Source organism: Erithacus rubecula (genome assembly GCF_903797595.1).
Source record: "Erithacus rubecula genome assembly, chromosome: 23".
Taxonomy (NCBI): domain Eukaryota; kingdom Metazoa; phylum Chordata; class Aves; order Passeriformes; family Muscicapidae; genus Erithacus; species Erithacus rubecula.
The window spans coordinates 5,967,571-5,987,075 of record NC_136675.1 but is presented as its reverse complement, the minus strand read 5'-3'; the positions used below and the strand labels follow the sequence as shown (position 1 = coordinate 5,987,075).

General features: G+C 53.8%; 3 protein-coding genes across 14 annotated transcripts; 1 reads left to right on the top strand and 2 right to left on the bottom strand.

The window, feature by feature from the left end:
* Positions 1–317: 317 nt before the first annotated feature.
* Positions 318–1,401, bottom strand: NDUFS5 (NADH:ubiquinone oxidoreductase subunit S5). The gene is made up of 2 exons (XM_079325702.1): positions 1,061–1,401; positions 318–545 (listed from the first exon to the last, which is right to left on the bottom strand). Exons 1-2 carry the CDS (start codon positions 1,274–1,276, stop codon positions 441–443), a joined length of 321 nt encoding a protein of 106 aa, XP_079181828.1. The 5' UTR covers positions 1,277–1,401; the 3' UTR covers positions 318–440.
* Positions 1,402–1,746: 345 nt separating this feature from the next.
* AZIN2 (antizyme inhibitor 2) lies at positions 1,747–10,465 on the bottom strand. 11 transcript variants are annotated; one of them, XR_013776721.1, is made up of 12 exons: positions 9,074–9,226; positions 8,805–8,912; positions 7,687–7,842; positions 7,435–7,608; positions 6,631–6,803; positions 6,083–6,214; positions 5,357–5,522; positions 5,086–5,248; positions 4,903–5,015; positions 3,306–3,520; positions 2,783–2,995; positions 1,747–2,702 (listed from the first exon to the last, which is right to left on the bottom strand). XR_013776721.1 is itself a non-coding variant. In XM_079325696.1 (11 exons), the coding sequence occupies exons 3-11, from the start codon at positions 7,783–7,785 to the stop codon at positions 2,854–2,856; spliced, it is 1,377 nt and encodes a 458-aa protein (XP_079181822.1). In that variant the 5' UTR covers positions 7,786–7,842; positions 8,805–8,912; positions 9,360–10,465; the 3' UTR covers positions 1,747–2,853. The 11 variants fall into 11 exon arrangements, 9 of the variants coding, with proteins under 9 accessions (XP_079181822.1, XP_079181824.1, XP_079181817.1 ...); XR_013776722.1 differs by having other exon boundaries at positions 7,687–7,823; XM_079325696.1 differs by lacking the exon at positions 9,074–9,226 and adding an exon at positions 9,360–10,465 and having other exon boundaries at positions 1,747–2,995.
* A 255-nt stretch (positions 10,466–10,720) lies between these two features.
* On the top strand, positions 10,721–17,514 carry AK2 (adenylate kinase 2). Of its 2 annotated transcripts, XM_079325701.1 has the most exons (7): positions 10,722–10,911; positions 11,218–11,343; positions 13,104–13,214; positions 13,317–13,411; positions 13,945–14,017; positions 14,554–14,749; positions 16,691–17,514. In XM_079325701.1, the coding sequence occupies exons 1-7, from the start codon at positions 10,798–10,800 to the stop codon at positions 16,696–16,698; spliced, it is 723 nt and encodes a 240-aa protein (XP_079181827.1). In that variant the 5' UTR covers positions 10,722–10,797; the 3' UTR covers positions 16,699–17,514. The 2 variants fall into 2 exon arrangements, with proteins under 2 accessions (XP_079181826.1, XP_079181827.1); XM_079325700.1 differs by lacking the exon at positions 16,691–17,514 and having other exon boundaries at positions 10,721–10,911; positions 14,554–14,959.
* The last annotated feature ends 1,991 nt before the right edge of the window (positions 17,515–19,505 follow it).

The window sequence follows — 19,505 nt, the reverse complement described above, 5'->3', positions numbered from 1 at the left end:
TCAGGAGTCTCACAGCAAAAATCCAGTATTAACTCCACCTCCAGCAGTATTAAAAGCATGGATTAAAGCACAGAGCTCTCCACTTCCAGGGATTCACCTGCTTCAGGGCTGCTCCAAAACTGAGGGAATGGGAGGAAAAACTCTCCTTGGGAGGGACAAATGTGCTGGGACTCCATAGATCTTCCTGGTTTATGGGATTTCAAAGCCCCCAGTGAGGAAATCTGGCCCCCACACACTGAAAAGCCCAAATCCATCCTGAATCCATATGGAAACGAAGTGTTTTCCCCCCCAAAAAAAAGACCAGACAGAGCCAAGGAGACATTCCAAAGGGATATTTACTGTCCAAGTGATGCTCCATCTGAGGTTGCTCCCCTCCAGCCTCAGCAGGGCCCCTGCCCTGTGCTCTGGGGGTTTTCTTCCAAGAGGAATTCCAGTGGGATTCACGGCCTGGGCTCCTCCTTGCCCGTGTGGTGGGGGGGGGGTTTGTATTTCCCCTGTTTGATCATCTTGTCCCGCTGCTCCAGGATGATCCGGAGCCTTTGGGCCTGCCAGGGACACAGGGGGGGCTCAGGGATCCCTCAGGGGGTCCCCAAAAGGTCCTGGCAGATGTAGAACCCGCACCAACCCCACCCCAGGGCTCCTCACTGGAGTTTGAGGCTCTTCTCAAAGAGTTTGGGGTTTTCAGGATGTTCTGTAGTGATGAATTTCCAGCTCAGTTTTCTGAGCTGGGTTTTGTGCTGGATGTGGATGCTGCTGGAGAAGCGCTGGGGACAGGGACAAAACCCGCCCCAAAACATGGAATATTTGGTTGGGAGGGACCTAAAATCCCTAAAATCCCACCTCCCACTGACCGGGCTGCTCCAGCCTGGCCTGGTTCCCTTCCAGGAACGGGGCAGCCACAGCTCCTCGGGGAAGGAATGGGAATGACCAGGCAGCGCTGCCAGCCCGCAATGGAGCCCCCAGACCTTCCCCAGCCTCTCCCCTCGAGTCCCCCCACCCGGAGCCGGTGTCCCCGCTCTGTCAGGATCCCCACGCCCCCCGTGCCCCCCAGCTCACCCACCAGCTTAGTGCGGTGCATGCACTCCAGGAAATCCTCGTACTCCAGCCGGCACTCGCGGCGGGCGCGGGTCTGGCCCAGCCCGTGCCCGCACTCCACCCACTCGCGCTCGAAGGCGTGGCACAGCGCGGCCTGCCCGTGCGGCTGCGGCATGCTCTGCCGCAACAGCCAGCTGTCCACGTCGATGCCCAGCCGCTTCTGCAGGTCCCAGAACGGCATGGCTGCGCTCCTGTGGCGACACAGCCGCTGTCGCGCCGCCGCCCCCCCTCACGGACCCGCCGCCGTCCTTCACGGGCCTTTCGCGACGCTCCCGCCGTCAAGCGCAACCCACGTCGCGGCAGCGCGGCGCGCTTTGCGGCTGGGCGGGGAGAGATGAACGGCACGGGCGGCCCCTGTGCGCGATAGCGCCCCCTAGCGGATTGGAGGACTCGCCGCGCGCCGCGCCCCAGCGCCCCCTGGCGGCCACGGTGTTTAAGGCTCTCCCAGTGCTCCCAGTGCTCCCAGTGTCCTCCCAATGCTCCTAGTGTTCTCCCAGCGCTCCCAGTGTTCTCCCAGTGCTCCCAGTGCTCCCAGTGCCCTCCCAGTGCTCCCAGTGTCCTCCCAATGCTCCCAGTGTCCTCCCAGTGCTCCCAGTGTCCTCCCAATGCTCCCAGTGTTCTCCCAGTGCTCCCAGTGTCCTCCCAGTGTCCTCTCAGTGGCCCAGTGTCCACCCTCTGTCCTCTTTCTAAGCTCCAGTGTCTCCCCAATGCTCCCAGTGTCCTCCCAGTATAGTCATCCCAATTCTCCCAGTGTCCTCCCAGTGCTCTCTCTGAGTCCCCAAACCTGGAGATCAAGGGTGATCTGACCAATGCACCCCCCAGTGCTCCCAGTGCCTCCACCTCAGTGTCACCCAGTGTCCTGTTATTCCCAGTGCATCCCATTCCCACGATCCAAGCTCCTCCCAGTGCCCCCCAGTTCTCCCAGTTTTGGCCTCCAGGGCAGGAGCCTTTGTAAGGTCTGACATGACCTCAGGAACCAGGGAGATGCCACCATACCCAGGTTTTCCCTCCAGTGTCACCCACAAAACCTAAACCCACCCTCCTATTTCCACACTTTCCCAAAATCCCCGGGGTCCCTCTGGGTGCCTGAACAGAGTCCGAGGTTTGGGTGAACAGCCCCGCCCTCCCTAATGAGCAAAGCCTCATAAAATGCTGATTGCAGAGGGATTCTGCAGCACCTCGGGCACAGGGTGGGGAGGAAGAGCCGGGGGCTCCCTCACCTGACCCCTCAAGCCAGGCTGGGCTATCAATTATCACAGCACTCCTAAAAACAGAGCCCAGACCTGCCAAACCCCTTGGGGAGGCACGCACACCACACTGGAGGAGCAGGATTTATGGGACAGGATTTATGGGACAGGATTTATGGGACAGGATTTATTCCATGAGAGCAGAGTGGGGCAATGCCAGGGGCAGGATGGCACCTTCCCCCTCCCTGGCACTGCCATGGGATCCTTTCCCCCTCTGGTACCACCACAGGACCTCTCCCTTCTGCAGCTGCCATGGGATTTTTCCCACTGTGGTACCACTGTAGGATTTTTATCCCTCCAGTACCACAGTGGGATGTTTTCCCCTGGTGCTGCCATGGGATTTTTCCCACTGTGGTACCACTGTAGGATTTTTATCCCTCCAGTACCACAGTGGGATGTTTTCCCCTGCTGCTGCCATGGGATTTTTCCCATCCCAACACCATTATGGGATATTTTCCCTGCCAGTACCACCACAGGACCTTTCCCACCGTGGCTCCTTCTCCCCCAGTGCTCAGATGATGCCAGCTGGAGCGAAGACAGGGGTGACACAAAGTGTCTCTGCCATCTCCCAGCCACAGGACAAGGGGGTGCAGAGGGTCTCACGGTCATCTTCTGTCTGGGGTGGCTTTTCCTGGAAGAGCTGGATGGCTTTCCTGCAAGGGGGAGCCAGGGGAAGGAGCAGCCCCTTGAGAATGGGGAAGGAGACACTCCAAGGCTCTCAGAACAACAAGTCCCCCAGAACAACAGCCAGAGGTGAGCTGGCTCTCTTTACTCCAGCAAAAAAAATGCAGAAATAACAATATTAAAATGTTAGCAATATTAAAAAAACTAGGATTTTTGCCTCATCAATTTCACACTGAGTTCCCAGGTTTGGCACTCGGATTTCCCCCTCTCACCTTGACCGAGGCAGAAGAAAAACCCCCCAACATCCATCCCTGCCCTCCCCCGCTGCCCATCTCTTACCAGGCCATGCAGGACATGGTGTAGCTGACCCGTGGCTGGGGCTCTGTGCTGGGCAGGGATGATGCTGGCATGCTGTAAGCTCCCATATTCCCAAAAAGCAGCCAGTCCCCCAGGTGCAGCAGGGGCAGCCGCAGCCCGTCGGCGATGCGATCCTCGCCGGGCCCCCCCGGACCCCTCAGGCTGCTGCTGTGCCAGGGCTGCTCTGGGCAGGGTCTCTGTGGGTAAAGCACACAGCTGGCACTGCTGTGGTCATTGGGAAGTGGTTTGTGTTCATCAGAGAAGTTTTGGAGTTTGTATGAAACAGAGTGTTTATAATACGAAATGAATGCGGACTTAGATAAAGGGAAATGTGTGATTAAACCCATTCTGTTTAAGTCTCCCTGTTATGAATATTGTGTTTGTAAAAGAGAAAAAAGGTGTTTTCCATAGTCTGAAAGGGTTTTTTTTGCATAATCAGATTTCCTGCCTTTGTGTGATCAATCACAAACTCTCTGCTAAAGATCAGAATTCCCACTTCTGTTTTTTATCTACCCAGACCAGATGGTTACATGACCAATTGTCCCAAGAGCTGTCCCACAGAATTTTGGAAGTTTCTTTGACCACCACTGCTTACCTTGCAGAATTACTACAACAAAACAATAACAATTATTGATTACTATAAGGAAAACCATTAAAAAAGGGAGCTGCAAACCAATTTGGGTGGAGCATGGAGTGGGCAGTGACCCCTCATGTTTTCCCCAGTGCTGCTTGCTCTGAATATATAAAATAAACCAATCTGAATTTTGCTGAATATCAAGACTTTGTTTCTCATTTATAACACTGGCATGAGGATGCCCCACTTGAAGAATAAATCCTTCAGAGAAAGTTTTCCTACAAAGGTGTCCACTTAGTCAATTACAGTGATTAGCATTATATGTTTTTATAAATGTTCTCAGTTAACAGTTCTTTTCCTTCGAGCTTTACTTTGTGCTGGTTCTTAATTAATGTTAATCGTTAATGTTAAATTATTGGCCTCACTCTGTTTTGGTCCCCAGTTGTCTTACCCATATCCCCTTCCCCTCCCATGGGGTAATTCCTCTGCTGCTTCCCTAAAATGGCACCTGTGACTGGGAGAGGTGTCAGTGAAAATAGATGCAAATAAAGAGGGACACAAAGGATGCTGGGACACAATTCAGAGTTAAAATCCCTAAAAACAATGAGCCAAATAACATTAGATACTGAAAACAGAGAAGATAAATTTACCATCCTGAGCTGGTTTTTTCCATCGCTATAACCATACAGCATCCAATAAAAATGACACCCCCTGGCAAAACACTTCCAGCTCTTTTTGTGGGATTCTCACAAGGATGGAAACTCCAGCTCTGCCTACAGACAAAGCTGCACCACTCCTCTGGCTCATTGACTGGGAGCAATGCATGGGATTCCTCAAGCTTCCCACTTAGAGCTGGTCTTTTAATTAATGCCTTACAAAGCAGTTGGTCTCCTGGCCCACAATGATCCCAAAGTTCAATCCACAGGCTGGGAACAGCTTCCCTCTGTGGCACAGGGTTGGCTGAGGGACGTTCTGGGGTGTCCCCAAGGCAGGTGAGCCCCTCACCTTGTGCAGCCTTGGCTGGGGACAGGGGCTGTCAAACAGGAGGCAGCTGAAGGCGCCGTAGATGCCGTCACTGAGGTGATACACCAGGCTCTTCTTGCTGCCACACTCTTCCTCTGGAAGGGACAGGGGACAGGGCTCAGGGGGGTCAGGGATGCAGGGGACACATCCTGCTGTCACACCTACCGTCAGAGCCAGGCTGCTCCATGGGGATCTCCTCCAGGGCAGTGATGCTGACAGCCAAGGTGAAGGCAGAGGTGACGTAGTAACGCCCAGGTCTGGCAACAACGTCCACCCCACTGCCCTCAGGGAAGTACAAATCCAAGGCAGAGTTTATCCCAGCAGCGATCTGAGGGAAGAAAAAGAACCTTCCTCTTGTTTAGCTGGGAATTCTGCAGGGAGGCTCATTCCAAGCTCATTCTCTGCCTGCTGAGGGCAGGTGTTGGGAGGTTTGTACCTCTTCCAGCGGGGCTCTGGTGTCCTCAGTGCCAGGGAATCCCCCCCCGATGTCCAGGAGGTGCATGTGATGTCCCAGCTCTGTGCCCATGTCAAACACCAGCTGTGCTGCAGCCACAGCCTGGGCCAAGGCCTGGGGCTCCAGCCCACGGCTCCCAAGGTGGAAGCTGAGGGCACAGAACTTGTCTCAGCAGGGTTGGATCATCCCCAGGGCAGAGGGGACACGGCACTGGGATTGTCACTCAGTTTATCACACACCATCCCAAGACCCACAGAGACTTTCTTAGGGTCAAACCTGCCCCAAATTTGTCCCAACAAGGTCAAATCTCTGCCTTCACCTTCCTCCCAAGCAGAGCAGCTGGATCACTGCATTGCTCCAGCAGGGAAAAGCTCCCCAGATTCCCAATCCAGAGGGTGAAAAGCTCCCCAGATCCCTAATCCAGAGGGAGAAAAGCTCCCCAGAATCCCAATGCATGAAAAGCTCCCCAGATCCCAATCCAGGGAAGAGCTGCAAGATCTCCATCCATGAAAAGCTCCCCAGATCCCAGTCCAGGGAAAAGCTGCCCAGATCCCCAATCCAGAGGGGAGAAAAGCTCCCCAGATCCCAATGCATGAAAAGCTCCCCAGGTCCCAATGCATGAAAAGCTCCCCAGATCCCTAATCCAGAAGGGAGAAAAGCTGCCCAGATCCCAATCTTCTCCCTCTGGAAGAAGGCCCCTGGCTGTACCTGACACCAACAACCTCCACTGCCTGTTCCTTGGCTGTCTCCAGCAGGTGCTGGCAGGATTTCAGCGTGGTCCCAAAAGTCATGCTCGGGTGGGCAGAAGGGATGGAGTCAGCAGTGATTCCCAACAACAGCCTGCACAGCAAAGCCACGCTGTGTTGAGGGGTCTTGGAATAACAGGATCATGAAAGGAAAAGCCTTTGAGGGCTGGAAAAACCCTCAAAGATCGCTGAGTCTAAATATTAACCCAAACTGTTAAGTCCAGCACTAAACCATGTCCCTGAGCACCGTATCTACAAGGTTTTTGAGTGTTTCCAGAGATGGTGATTCCATCCTTCCCCTGGGTATGTTGTTCCACTGCCTGATCACCCCTTCAGTGAACAAAATTTTCCCCAAATTCAGTCTAACTTCCCCTGGCACAGCTTAAAGCCATTTCCTCTTGTCCTACCGCTTGGGAAAAGACACTGACACCCACCTTGTACAACCCCCTCTTGCCCTCCTGCCCGTCCCCTCCTCCTGCACCCACTCCAGTGGCACTGCCACACACCCACCTGGCACGGGGGTGGCTCCTGGCCACCTTGCTCAGCTCCACCTGGTTGTCAAAGGCCATCAGCCTCACGCCGTGGGTGGCTGCGTACCTGATGTGGGCGACCTGCTTGCAGGGGCTGCTGTAGAAAATCCTGTCAGCTGGGACCCCAATGCCCTGAACCCTGCTGATCTCTGCCTGCAGGGAGAAGGGGACACGTGCAGCAGGTCCCCCAGGAGCTGGGTGTGGATCAGCCACCAGCTCTGGGTCTGGCTTGTAGTGCTGAGGAGGGAAAAGTGCCTGGGCTTTTCCAGAGAAAAGCTACCACAGCTCAAAGAGATCAAAGTGGACTTTGTCCTGGCATGGACAGGTTTGAAAACATCATGAAAATGGGAGAGGAAACAAGTGGGGTTAGCAGGCCTGGGGCTGACCCCTGCTCTGAGCTGTGACAACTCTTGCACTTTCTTCTCCTGGAAAACACATCCTGTTTAATCGCATAAAAGTGATTTAATTTTACCTCCTTGCTGGAAGTCTGGCTGTTGCAAATGACAAGCAGGAGGGAGTAAAAAGCTTTAGTCTCAGCCCTAAGGACACCAAGAGTTGGAGAGCTGTGGCAGTGCCACCCCAGGGACGTGCTGTGCCAGCAGCCAGGACAGCAGCTCCAGGGACAGGAGTGTCAGCCAAAGGGAACAGCACAGAGGGGACAAGGATTTCTGGGCTGTGACAGCAGAGGGAGACTCCTGCCCTGCAAATGTCACCTAGAGCAGAGACTTAGGAAAGGAGGGTGAGCTCTGCCACTCCTCCACAGACATTTCCCCTGGATCCCTACCTTGTTGGCACAGGCAAATCCTGCCCCCAGCTCTGCCAGCAGCCGAATCACCCCTTCGCTGCTGTTGCATTTCACTGGGAAATAGGGTTTCACTCGGGGCAAAGCCTTCAGGAAACGCAGGTGCTTCTTCACAATGTCCCCAAGGTCTGCCACGAAGAAGGCCTGCTGCTCGCTCTAGGGGACAGCTGGAGTGAGCAGCAGCTCCAGCAATGCCTTTTCCAGAGGCAGCAGCAGAGCAGCAGCAGCCCTCACCTCTTGGCACAGCTCCCCAAGGAGGTTCTCCAGCAGGTCTCTGGTGGTGAAGCCTTCCTCCACCATCAGGAAATTGGATTCCTTCAAGTACCTGTTCATGGTGTGCTGTTCTGGGTGTGGTGATGCTCTGAAGGCTCCTGGAGTAGGGGATGGATTCTAAGGATGAGACACACTGTAAAAAAGGAAAGGAATATTAGAGGAAGGGTCCAGAAGCTCCCTCAGCATGGACCACTGAGCCTGGGGTGTCACTGGGTAGAGCCCTGTGCTGCTCTGCTCTGAATCAGCAGCTCAGCAGAGCCCTGCTGTGGGTTACAGCATCTTCCCCAGGGAGGAGACACATTTCTCTGCAGTTCAGAGCTCTGTTTTGGCACACAGCAGCTTTGTCTCCATCAGCAGGCACCAGCACAGTCAACAACAAAGCCAACTGCACCACAAGGAGCAGAGATGCCTTTCTAGGCCAGGACAGGCCCCTTCCTGCTCTGGAATGCAGCTGGATCTGCTGAGTGCTCACTGGGGTGAACATCCCCTATGGGTTCCAAATTGCTGAAGTCTCCTGGACCCACTTTCCCAGTGGAAAGCCCCAGGACAAAGCTCATCCTAGCAGAACTTTAGCTTTGAGCTCACACACTTCAACAATCTCCTGCCCTGGATCCAGCCCAGCCCATAACCCAGGGAGCTGATGAACTAGAAGGAAACATTTCCACTCCAATAATCCAGGTCTAGCTCCAGGGCTCTTCCAGGAGCTTGTTCTCTCTGAAGTGAGCAGAAGGCAGAGGTTTCATTTCTCAGAGCTGCACACCCCCTGCTCCCCACAGAGACCTCCTGACTGCATTCCAGGGGGTACTGGGAGAAAGACCACGCTGACCCCAGAGCAGCAGGATGTTGTAATGCATTGAGCAAGCACCACCAGCCAATTCCAGAGACGGGGAATGGGATGAAAAAAACATGTTTTGAAGGTCTTAGAGCTTCACAATCAGGAAAGGAGAGTAACTCCTCCAGCTTTACCCTTCACTCCCCATTACCAAACAGCTTCCAGCCCACCCTGGTTGGGCACAGAAGGGATGGATGGGTCATTCCTGCTGGAACTCCTGCCCCAGCCTGGGACATCCCCTCCTTACCACGGTCCAGTTGTCCCTCTCAGGTGTCCTGGTGTGCTGTCAGGGGGGTTCCCTGAGGAATGCTGAGCTCCTGCAGCAGCCCAAGGTGTGCCTGGGGGTCCAGGCTCTCTGGGGAGAAGCAGTGCAGGGGCTTAGAGAGGGAGGGGGGCACTGCCAGCACGATGTCCTTCACCCCCATCCCCAAATTCAGCAACCACAGGCACTTACAGCTCCCATCTCACTTGCCAGGCAAAACAGCTCCCCCACAGCCCTCCCAAAAATCCCCTTACCTCAGAAAGCATTTAAAGAGATTCTGCCATGGGTCTCCCAAGAGAATGAACAGCCCCGGGGCCGGCTGTTTGTCCTGCCCTGCAGGACTCCTGTCCTTGCCCCTGCAGAAGATGCGGGGGCTCTGCACCCCTTCTCCTCCCGCACTGCCTCCCAACCGTAGCCATGACAACCAAATCCAGCCACCCCATTGGCTGAGCCGCCTCCGAGCATCCTTCATCCCTTTTGGAGAACGCTCCCCCTCCTCTCCCACCCTCTCCCGGGGCTGGGGCTGCCCCGTGCGGTCACCCCGGGCTCTCACCGAGCCCCGCAGCTCATCCCCAGCCCGGCAGCCCGGCCCCGCTTCCCGCGGCTGCGCATCCTGAGCGCGGGGACCCTGGCGGGGAAAGGAGCCCGAAATACCTCGGAAATGCTGCTGCCGGGAAAAGCGGGCTTCCTGCAGATTAAAGGCTGAGCGCTGTTTGGCTGGCACTCCGGAGAGGGGGAGGGAGGTGGGAAGATGTCAGGGACTGATCCTGCCCTTGCTGAGCTGCTGCTGGTTTTGGTGGGTGCCCCCGGGGCAGATCCAGCTCTGCCATCAATGCGGATGCTCTGTCTGATCCGTGAGACCTGGATCTTGGAAATGGTGCCACTGCTCCACCCCACAGACAGAATGGGCTCAGCAGGGGTTTTTTAACTCTTTTTGTTAAACGTGCAGGTCCCTCTGGTGTTGCTCTGTTTGTGGAGAGGTGGATGTCCCCACTGAGGGGGGAGTGAGAAGGACCAACTTATCCTGGGTTTCTGTATTCAACACTGTGGTCTTGGCTTTGCTCTCCCAGCAGCCAGGGCCAAGAAAACCCTTGTGTGCTGTGAGATCTTGGCCAGTTCTGCCTGTGCTCTGGCCCATCGCTGGACTGTGCTGTGTGGGATGTGGGGACCATGCAGAGAGGCTGGAGAGCAGAGATGCAGGGCCCTGCAGTGCCAGGCCCTCCTGGATGTGCTGGGCAGTGTCGTGATGCACAGCCCATGCAGAGCAGGGCACTGAGCCCATTCCACAACGCCAGGGCAAGCAGAGCTCAGAATGACAGAATCAATTGGATTGGAAAAGATCTCGGAGATCAAGAAGTCCAACTGTGACTGGACCACAGGACCAAGTGCCACATCCAGTCTTTCCTTAAATGTTCCAAAGGTGGAGACTCCACCACCTCTCTGGGCAGCCCGTTCCGATGTCTAATCTTCCTGTGAAGAAATTCTTCCTAATGCCCCTGGCGTAGCTTTAGACTGTGTCCTCTTGTCCTGTCACCAGCTGCCCGGGAGACAAGCCCTCCCCCCAGCCGGCTCCAAATTCCTTTCAGGTAGATGCAGAGAGCGATAAGGTCACCCCTGAACCTCCTTTTCTCCTGGCTCAGCCGCTCCACCTCCCTCAGCCGCCCCTCATCAGACTCGTTCTGCCCCCGCTGCCCTTCCCTGGACATATTGCAATGCTCAATGTGTCCTTCTTGAACTGAGTGAGCACTTGGGGACAACTCGGGGCAAGCGCGGCGACACCGAGCGACCCACGTGGCGCCACAGAGCCACGCCCACCGCACCGACCACGCCCACACCACTCATAACCCCGCCCAGTCAACATTAAACAAAAGTGAGTGCATAGCCCCGCCCCTCATTTGCATGGCCCCGCCCCGCGGCGCTGTCCCCGCCCACGAGGCGCGGCGCGGGCGCGCAGTCGGTGTCGCTGTCGCTGTCGGCCATGGCTCCGAGCGCGCAGGCGGGGGGCGGCCGCGGGCAGGCCCCGGCCGCGGGGATCCGCCACGGCATCCGCGCCGTGCTGCTGGGCCCGCCCGGCGCGGGCAAGGGCACGCAGGTGAGGGGATGCGAGCGGCAGCGGCCCGGCCCGGCCCGGCCTTCCCCACTGCCGGCACTCCGCGTGTGACCCCCCGCCTGCAGGGACGCGGGTGTCCGGCCTGCTGTCGGCCGCGCGGGGATCGGGGGGTGCGGGTGTGTTTGGGGCTTCTTTCCACCGCGGTTCTTTCCGCCGGGGCTCTTTGTCCCGGCTCCCTTTGTCCGGCCGCGGCAGCCGGTGTGGACGGGCACCGGCGCTCTGTCCCGGCTGGTGCCATGTGCTGCCGCTCAGCGACTGTCGCTGTCTCATCTCTGTCCTCTTCCGCAGGCCCCCAAGCTGGCCGAGACCTACTGCGTGTGCCACTTGGCTACCGGCGACATGCTGCGGGCCATGGTGGCCTCCGGGTCCGAGCTGGGCAAGCGGCTCAAGGAGACGATGGATTCGGGGAAGCTGGTGGGTGACGGGGAATGTGCTGGGAGGGGACACGGGCTGGCAGCGCCTGGAAGGAGAGCAGACAAAATCCACCTCCTAATTAGAATTGTCTCATTAGTGTAGGAAGGCAGATTGCAGGGTGAAGGCAGATTGCAAGGTGAAGGTAAGGATGGGGTGGGAGCTTTCCTTATATCACCCTGCAGCAGAAGCATCCTATACAAACATCCTTCCTCTTCAAAATTACTATTTGCTTACCAGCAGCCTGTGGCCCTGGGTTGTTTTTATCTTTTAGTGGGTGCAGTCTGGGTGGCAATTTTCTGGCTCCTGAACACTGAGGTGACAGTGTATCCTTGGAGCTGCAGGTGTCTCTTCACCTGATACCTGAGCTCCAGGTATCACTTCAGAGGGTTCATCTGCATCCCAGCTCTTGCATAAGCTCGATTCACCTGTAACTAGAAGGTGAAAATAAACCTAAAGGTGTTGCTGTGGTAGTTACAGCAGCTGCTGTGTCAGAGAGACGCTCTGGATCCCCAAGAAACACGAGTTAGAATCTCTGACATTCATTTTCTGAGGGTCTCATTATCTCATCCTGACGACTGCAATATCTCAGGGAAACTCAAGGGACCACAAATTGCAGTGACTTGCCCCAATGTGGGGCAGATCTCGAGCATCACTGTGGCTTCCACGGGCTCCTAACACCCTGGGGAGAATCTGCAGGCCCCAGATGGGGAGAGCAGTGTTATCTCACTTCTGCTCAGAGCTCATTGCAACACGCAGCCTGCAATACCCAGCTGGTTATGAAAGATAGGGACGTTATCTGGCCAGGCTGGTGGTATCTGCCACGTGTGTGTGTGTATGTGGCAGGCAGCTCCAGCAGCTCTGTGATAACTCAGCTGGGAGCACAGCAGCATTTCAGGATGGGCTTTATGCTCAGGATTTTTTTTCTCCAAAGGGTGTAATCAGGAAGGCACAGAAGTGACCTGTTGCTTGCCCCTCTCCACCTGCAGGGCTGTTGTTTTTGTGTTGTCACAGCCTGGTCCCCAAATCCTGCTGTGTCCCAGCTGTGTGTGCTGGAGAAAACAGCACTGCTGAGGAGAGCTGCTCCCAAATAAACAGCTATTGTTGGGGCTGCAGCATCTGTGAGTGCTGCAATGTGGAAAAGGCACTAATCCCAGTGGTATGCTGAGACTGTTAGATGGGAAAAAACTACCCAGTGAAGCCAGAGCTTGTCAGCAACTCTTGGGCTTTTACCTTCGTGTGAGGTTTATGGGAGTCAATGAGCAACTTGCTGCTCTGCCCTTCCTGCCCGGGCCTGCCTCCTGAGGGGGATGTGTAGGTGAAGGTACAAAGTAACAGGAAATCAAGGTTATGTTGATATTTTGCATTGTGATCTGGCTTTAAAAAAATGTCATAACCTAAGGAGTTTGAGCTGACAGTGTTCCTTGCAATACAGCAACCTTTGTAACAGTGAGGTTACAGAGCTGGTCCAAGTCCCTGCACAGGCTGGAGTGTCCCTGGAGTGAAATGTGGCATTGCCTATGTCCTGGTGTTGCAGGGAGTGCTGCCCTGATGTGGGCAGGTCTGAACAGGCAGCCTGAGCATTGACATGAATCATGGAATCACAGAATATCCTGAGTTGGAAGGGACACACAAGAATTATCGAGCCCAACCCTTGGCCCCGCACAGGACAACTCCAAAAATCCCACTCTGTCCACAAGGGCAGCAGCTGTGTGTAAATTCAGGGTGTCCTTCCTGACAACATACCTGTCTCATCTCTGCAGGTGAGTGATGAGATGGTGGTGGAGCTGATTGAGAACAACCTGGACTCTCCTCCCTGCAAGAACGGGTTCCTCCTGGATGGCTTCCCACGCACGGTGAAACAGGCAGAGATGGTATGGGAGCCCCTGCTTGGGGGCTGCTCCAGCTCCTCCTTCCCTCAGAACCAGGGGTCCCTGCTCCCTGTGCCCCTCTGAGGTGGGTGTTTGCTGTTGCAGCTGGATGAGCTCCTGGAGAAAAGGAGAGAGAAGCTTGACTCTGTCATTGAGTTCAGCATCCCCGACTCCTTGCTGATCCGGAGGATCACTGGACGGTAATTCTTCTCAGGGCACGGGTTGGGATTTCCTAGGCTGTGCAACAGCATCCTAATTTCAGATCCCAAGTTGATGCTTAGGGCTGACAGTGATGCTGGTCTCTGTTTCTGCCTGTTCTATGCCTGTGCCAGCCTTGAGCAGAACACCTTCCTTGCCCTATAAATCAGGGATTTCTGTAGAAAATCTCAGCTCACCCTTTAAGTCTCTCCTTCTCCAAAGCTAGTATTGCTCTCTTACACAGGACACTGACATTTGGACACTTCCTCCAGGGTCAGGAGTGTGTTCTCTTGCACTGTTGTCCAGACCCCTTTCCCAGCAGAGCAGGAAGTAAAAATCCCCTTCTCCATCTCCCAGCGCAGCTGCTTTTCCAAACTGAAGAGGCCCTTGATACAGAAATAACTGGAGAGAATTTTCTTACAAGTGACAGGCTAATGGTGCTGCTAGTGCAGATGTTTTCTGTGCTGATGAATGGCAAGTTCAGGAGATCTTTTCCTGACTGGGCTGCTTTGCTGACACTTCTTTTCTGTCTCAGGCTGATTCACCCAGCGAGTGGCCGCTCGTATCACGAGGAGTTCAGACCCCCGAAAGAGCCCATGAAGGACGATGTATGTGAGCTCCCAAGGCTGCAGCTTTCCTTGCTTTGGGTTTAGCTGATGCTTTGCAGTCTCTCCCAGGAAAAACTCATTCCTTTCCTTCTCTTGTACCTTCTTGTCTTGGCTTTCTGGGGAGCGTGGGGAGCTGCTTGGGCAGCCTGAGCCGACGGCACAGCGGGGAGCGAGGCCTGGAGGGATGGATGGAAGGATGGATGAAGGGCTGGCCCAGGCTCTGCCAGCCTCACAGCTTGTTGAACTCTGTCCACAGCTTGAGTTGCAGTGGGTTGTGACTGGTTTCCATCCTGGGGAGCAGCTGTAGCTGGTGCCTGGTCTCGAGGCTCCTTTTAGCAAGCAGAGTGGTGCGTGGGGGAAAAAAAGCCACGGTGCTGAGCCCTTCTCTCTTCAGTGACCACTCTGGGACTTGTTCTGGCTGCCCTGCACACCTGGGGGTCTCCTCTCCAGCACTGCCTTGGAGGAGGGGAGCAGGCAGACAAGGGGGGAGCATCCCAGGCTGCAGCTGGCTGGAGACTGTCCCCTTGCTTCTCCAGGTCACTGGAGAGCCCCTGATCCGCCGCTCGGACGATAACGAGATGGCCCTGAAAACTCGGCTGAAGGCTTATCACACCCAGACCTCCCCCCTGGTGTCCTACTACAGCAAGAGAGGGATCCATACAGCCGTGGATGCCTCCCAGTCTCCCGACGTGGTGTTTGCCAGCATCCTGGCAGCCTTCACCAAAGCAACATGTAAAGACCTGGTTATGTTCATTTAAGGCTCCGTCCCAGGATGGGGCTCTGCTTTTTTTTTTTTCTCCTTTCTTTCTCTTTCTCTGTCTCTGTCTCTCTGGGGTCAAGGAGGGTGAAGAGCTGAGCAGAGTAGAAGGGGAAGGGGTGATGCAGCCCAAGGCAGGGCTGTGCTCATTCTCTATTTTAATTAAACGAGCTGTTAACGGTCTCTATGTTGCTACATGTGAAAGTCAGTGTGTGTGTGGATGTTGGGATTTTGGCCTCTAGAGGCCGCAGCGAGCCCAGGCTCCAGCTGCCCAAAATGGACTCTGCACTCCTATGGGTCAAAAAAGCCTTTGTTTCATCCTAGAAATGCACCTCCCTGGAAGGAACTGTACTTGCAGCTCCTCCTGGCTACCCCACAGCAGCCCTGGAGAAGGTTGGGGATGTGGGGGAAAGATTTCACAGGAGATGTGAAGCTGCAGGATTGAAACTGGGGTTGTTCTTTGTGTCTGCTCGGGGCTGGGTGGCAATGTGTTCTCCTTATATGTGTTTTATTCCCTGTGGGGTGGCAGGTTCCTGTTCTGATGGCATTTGATGGGGCAGAAAGAGGGTGGGTGGTTTCAACCTTTATTTATTTGTGGGATTTATAGCAAATTAGTGAGATGCTTCTTGCTCTTTTTAGAGTGATATCTATGGTCAGAGTGTGACAGAGTGGCAGGCTGGGATGTCCTGAGGATAAGAAAAGGACTTGGGTTTTATCTCTTTGCTCTTGCCTTGGTTTTGACCAAGGAGAGGAAGATGCATTGAGCTTCTCCTGATCCCAAAGTCTAAATATAATAAAGCCTTATTGCAAAACAAATGATTTCTCAAGGCTCGAGAGACAGCATTATTAACCACTGGCTCCGTGTGCCCTTGAGCTAACGACCTTTGCTGTGAGCTCATGGAAATGTTCCTGTTTCTTGAGCAAATCCAGCAGCTCCATCAGGCTGTGTTTGAGAGCACAGTGTGTGCTCAGTGCCTTGGCCTCTGCAGGGCATTGTGCTGCTGTGTGGTGACACTGCAGGGCTGGCACTGACCTTTGGCCAGGAGGGATTCCAGCCCTTCCTAGAGGACCCTGCTGTAAATATGGATTGGCCCAGATGAAACTTTGTCCTTTGGCATTCCCTGCATGTTTACTGACTGAGTGTTACTGAGTATCCTCCTCTCTCTCTCTCTTTTGGGATGTCCCTCTCCATCCTGTGCACTGAACTGCTGGGAGCTCTGTGCCCAGAGCAGATGTTTAATCCTCAGGAATCCCTTGCTCTTTTCCTTGATAATTTCTCTTTTGCCTGACAATCCTCTCTCTGTCCTCATACATCCTTTCAAGGGACAGAACATCTTCCCTTCCAGCAAACTGGAAATAACACTGGGAACCAAAAGCAGTGGACTTGTTGCTCTAGAAAGCACATGACTGAGGAGAAAGGCTCTGACAGTAAACAGGGCTGGTTCTGCCAGCAGCCTGTGGTCCCCTGGGATTCCCAGACAGCCCTTGCTCTGTCTCTGGGTTTCCTGTGGAAGGGTAACCTGGAGTTGGTGAGCTGGGAGGTTGGAATAGCATTTAGGATGGGACTGGTGTGCCCCAGGGAGTGGGAGAATGTGGGTTACAGCTGCCCTGGTATCTTGGTGACTGTAAAAATGTTCTGTGTTTTATTCTGAGAGAGTCAAAGGGAGAGCTGCAGCTCTCTGCACTCTGGGAAGGGTTCCCAGAGTTGGCATTCCTGGATTTGGTCAAGGTTTTACTCAACAGCAAGGAAATGTTCCCCCACTCTCCATTCCTTTCCTCCCTTATGCTCACTTCACATCCAGCTCACCAGCTTTTTTTTTTTATTATTATTATTATTTTGCCATAAACCATGCTTAATTTTTTTTGTTTGTTTTTCCCTAAATATTTCTTTTTCTTTCTGTTCCCATTTATTCCAGCTGAGTGACTCCATCAAGCAGATGAGACACCACCAAAGGCTGCACACTCTGCTACATCACCCATTGCAGCCCTTCCCTGAGTGCAGGGAGGGCAGCTGGGAGGGGGGTATGATTGATGGGAGGGGGGGGAAGGAGGTGGTAAACAAGGGGTTGGGGGGTTGATTTGGTTGGGTTTTGGTTGGATTTCTTATTTGGCAGAATCCTTGTGAAGAGGAGGTGGCCTTCTCCTTAGAAATCATGTTTGTGGAGGCAAAACAATTGTGGAGAGGGAAACATCTCTGAGTGATCAGCAGGTCCTTGGCATGTTGGAGGGCAGGGCTAGGTGTTATTCCAGGTTTCTCCAGGAATTTCAGGGCTTGTCTCATGGGCTCTTGGTACTCTGAGACCACTGAAAGGTTTGCTGTGATTTTTTTTTTTTTCTAATGTTGCTTCTTATCAGCGAGGACCAAAACAAACAAATGATTCATCGTGTCTGAAATGGAAAGGAAAAAGAGATTCCATGGTCTTTTCCTGGAAGTTTTGTTTTTCTTGTTCTGCTGCATTCCTTAACTCTGGCATAGAGACTTCTCAAGGATTCTGTGCTGCTGAACAGAGGGGCTGTGGCTCTAGTCCAAACCTGCCTTACTTGGGAATGGGGTGGCTTTTCTGTGATCATGACCAAGCTGGAATTCACACAATGCTGAAGAAATGCAAAAGAGACTTTTCTTAATTGCCTGCAAAAATAACACTTAATTAGGGGTGGTTTTTTTTGCATTTCTTTTTAGATCAAATGGTGCCTTGTCTAACCTCTGAATCAATAATAAAATAACCCCTTTACATTTGTATCTGGTGCTGTGTCCTCTTTGACCTGCAGACAGCGTGGAGGATGAGGAGGCAGATGACAGCATCAACTAACAATTGAGCTGGGTGGATCCTGGGGCCTGATCCTATCTCAAGGATGTTCTGTGCAGCTGGAAATGGGGCTTTTATCTCTTCTCCTTGCTGAGTGTGTCCAATGCTTTAGATCACCATAGCAATTCTAGTTTTTTGTTGGTTCTCTCTCCTGTTTCTTCCTGTGGGAGGCTGAAAGCACCAAGCCCGTGTGTATCCTCTCTGTCCAGAGCTCCTTGAAGTGTTTTAACTGATGTAATCCCTTTTTTCCTCCTCCCTTTGAATCTCCAGTGTGTGGAGGAGCTGATGTTATTTCCTTCTCTCCTCCTGCAGCAAATGGAAGCCACATTATTGTGTCTTCTGTTTCTGCCTTTCATTCTTTGCTGCATCCCTCCCTCTCTTTAAATTCACTGGGAAAAATCCGTCCTAATGCAGGGAATGAGAACATTTCCTGGCCTCCTTTTCTCCTGCCTCCACAGGGATTCTGACCCTGTGTGCTATCCCAGAGGAGGCTCTTCCTGATGGACTGATGGAGGTTTGTTGTTTATCCATGATTCTTGCAGCCCTGCATGTGTTCAGGCACCAGAAAGGGTTGGGCTGCATGTACCCATTTCCTGCAGAAATTATTGGTTTTCCACATAATTGGGCTCTCCTGCTCCTCCACCATTCTGTCTGTGCTCAGGTGTTTTCATTACCTGTCTGTACCTCCCATTACCATTCTTGTGCCTCTCTGGCCTTTGTGGTGTTCTTCCCTCGTTCCTTTTGATGGTGGATTTTCAACTGTGCTCTCCCTCCTTGTCTGGGATTGTGTCCTCTGCTCCTTGCCTGCTGCTGTTTTAAAAACCTGTTCTGCCTGCTCCTCCTGGCTTTCTGGTCTGTGGGATGGAGGAGTCTTGTCTCCTCTGAGCTGAGCTGCCTCTGTTTGATCCTTACCTGAGTGTGGAGTGTGAAATGGATTTTTGGGGAGCTGTGGGGGGGCTGCAGTGGGGTGAGCTCAAGCCTGGATCCTCTGGAGCTGGATTTGTGCTGTGACCTCTCTCTCAGGCTGACCTTGAACGTTTTCCACAGCACACGATTCTCTGCAGGTGCTGTAAATTCCTTCTGCTCAACCATTTCGTTCCAGCAAGCTGCTTATCAGGCACTCTTTTGAAAACTGTGTTCATATTTCATACACACAATTATTCAGCAACTATAAAAGGGAAAATTTCCTATTTATAGCACAAGGACCAGCATCAAATAGGACACTGAATTCTCACTGATAGAGGAAGTGACCTGTTCTCTAATGCAGCAATATTTCTGCTGAAAAGAAACAGCATCTTGAATGGGGGGAGGGATGAAAGCCCTGGGCCATCTCTTTCCATTAAAAATGTGCTGCAGTCCTAAAAATGTATCTGCCCTTCTCCCTTCCCAATGAAAGCCCTGGCGACAGGGACTGCAGGAAAAACCTTCCACTGTGGATTTGTGGTTAGTGGTAATGAACCCACCGACTCCTGATGGTCTGGTTTGGAGCTGGTCTAAAGTTTCTGATCAATAAGCTGATCTCTGACCTTGCTGTGGGGGCGAGGAGAAGGCGCTGCAGAGATGTCTGTGGGGAGTTTGTGCCATCACGGTGCTCCTGTGCACAGCCCCGAAGGAACCAGCACGTGGGGCTGAGGAACAAAGAACTGCCAGGGAGAGAGGAATGGAGGGAGTGGGAAGGTGGGAAGAGCTCAAGGGACACGGGTGAGGTGAGAGGCTGTTTGCTCTGAGCCTGGCTGCCTGTGCCACAGGGCCATCCCTGCTGCTGTCCCCTGTCCTCCTCTTTGGGAAGAGCTGCAGCGGGTGATACCGAGCGATGCCCTGGGAGGCGGAGGAGCAGAGGATGGGATTCCCCTGCTGTCGCTGTGGCAACGCCGGGCAGGGAAGCAGCAGCAGCAGCAGCAGCGGCAGCAGCAGCAGCAGCAGC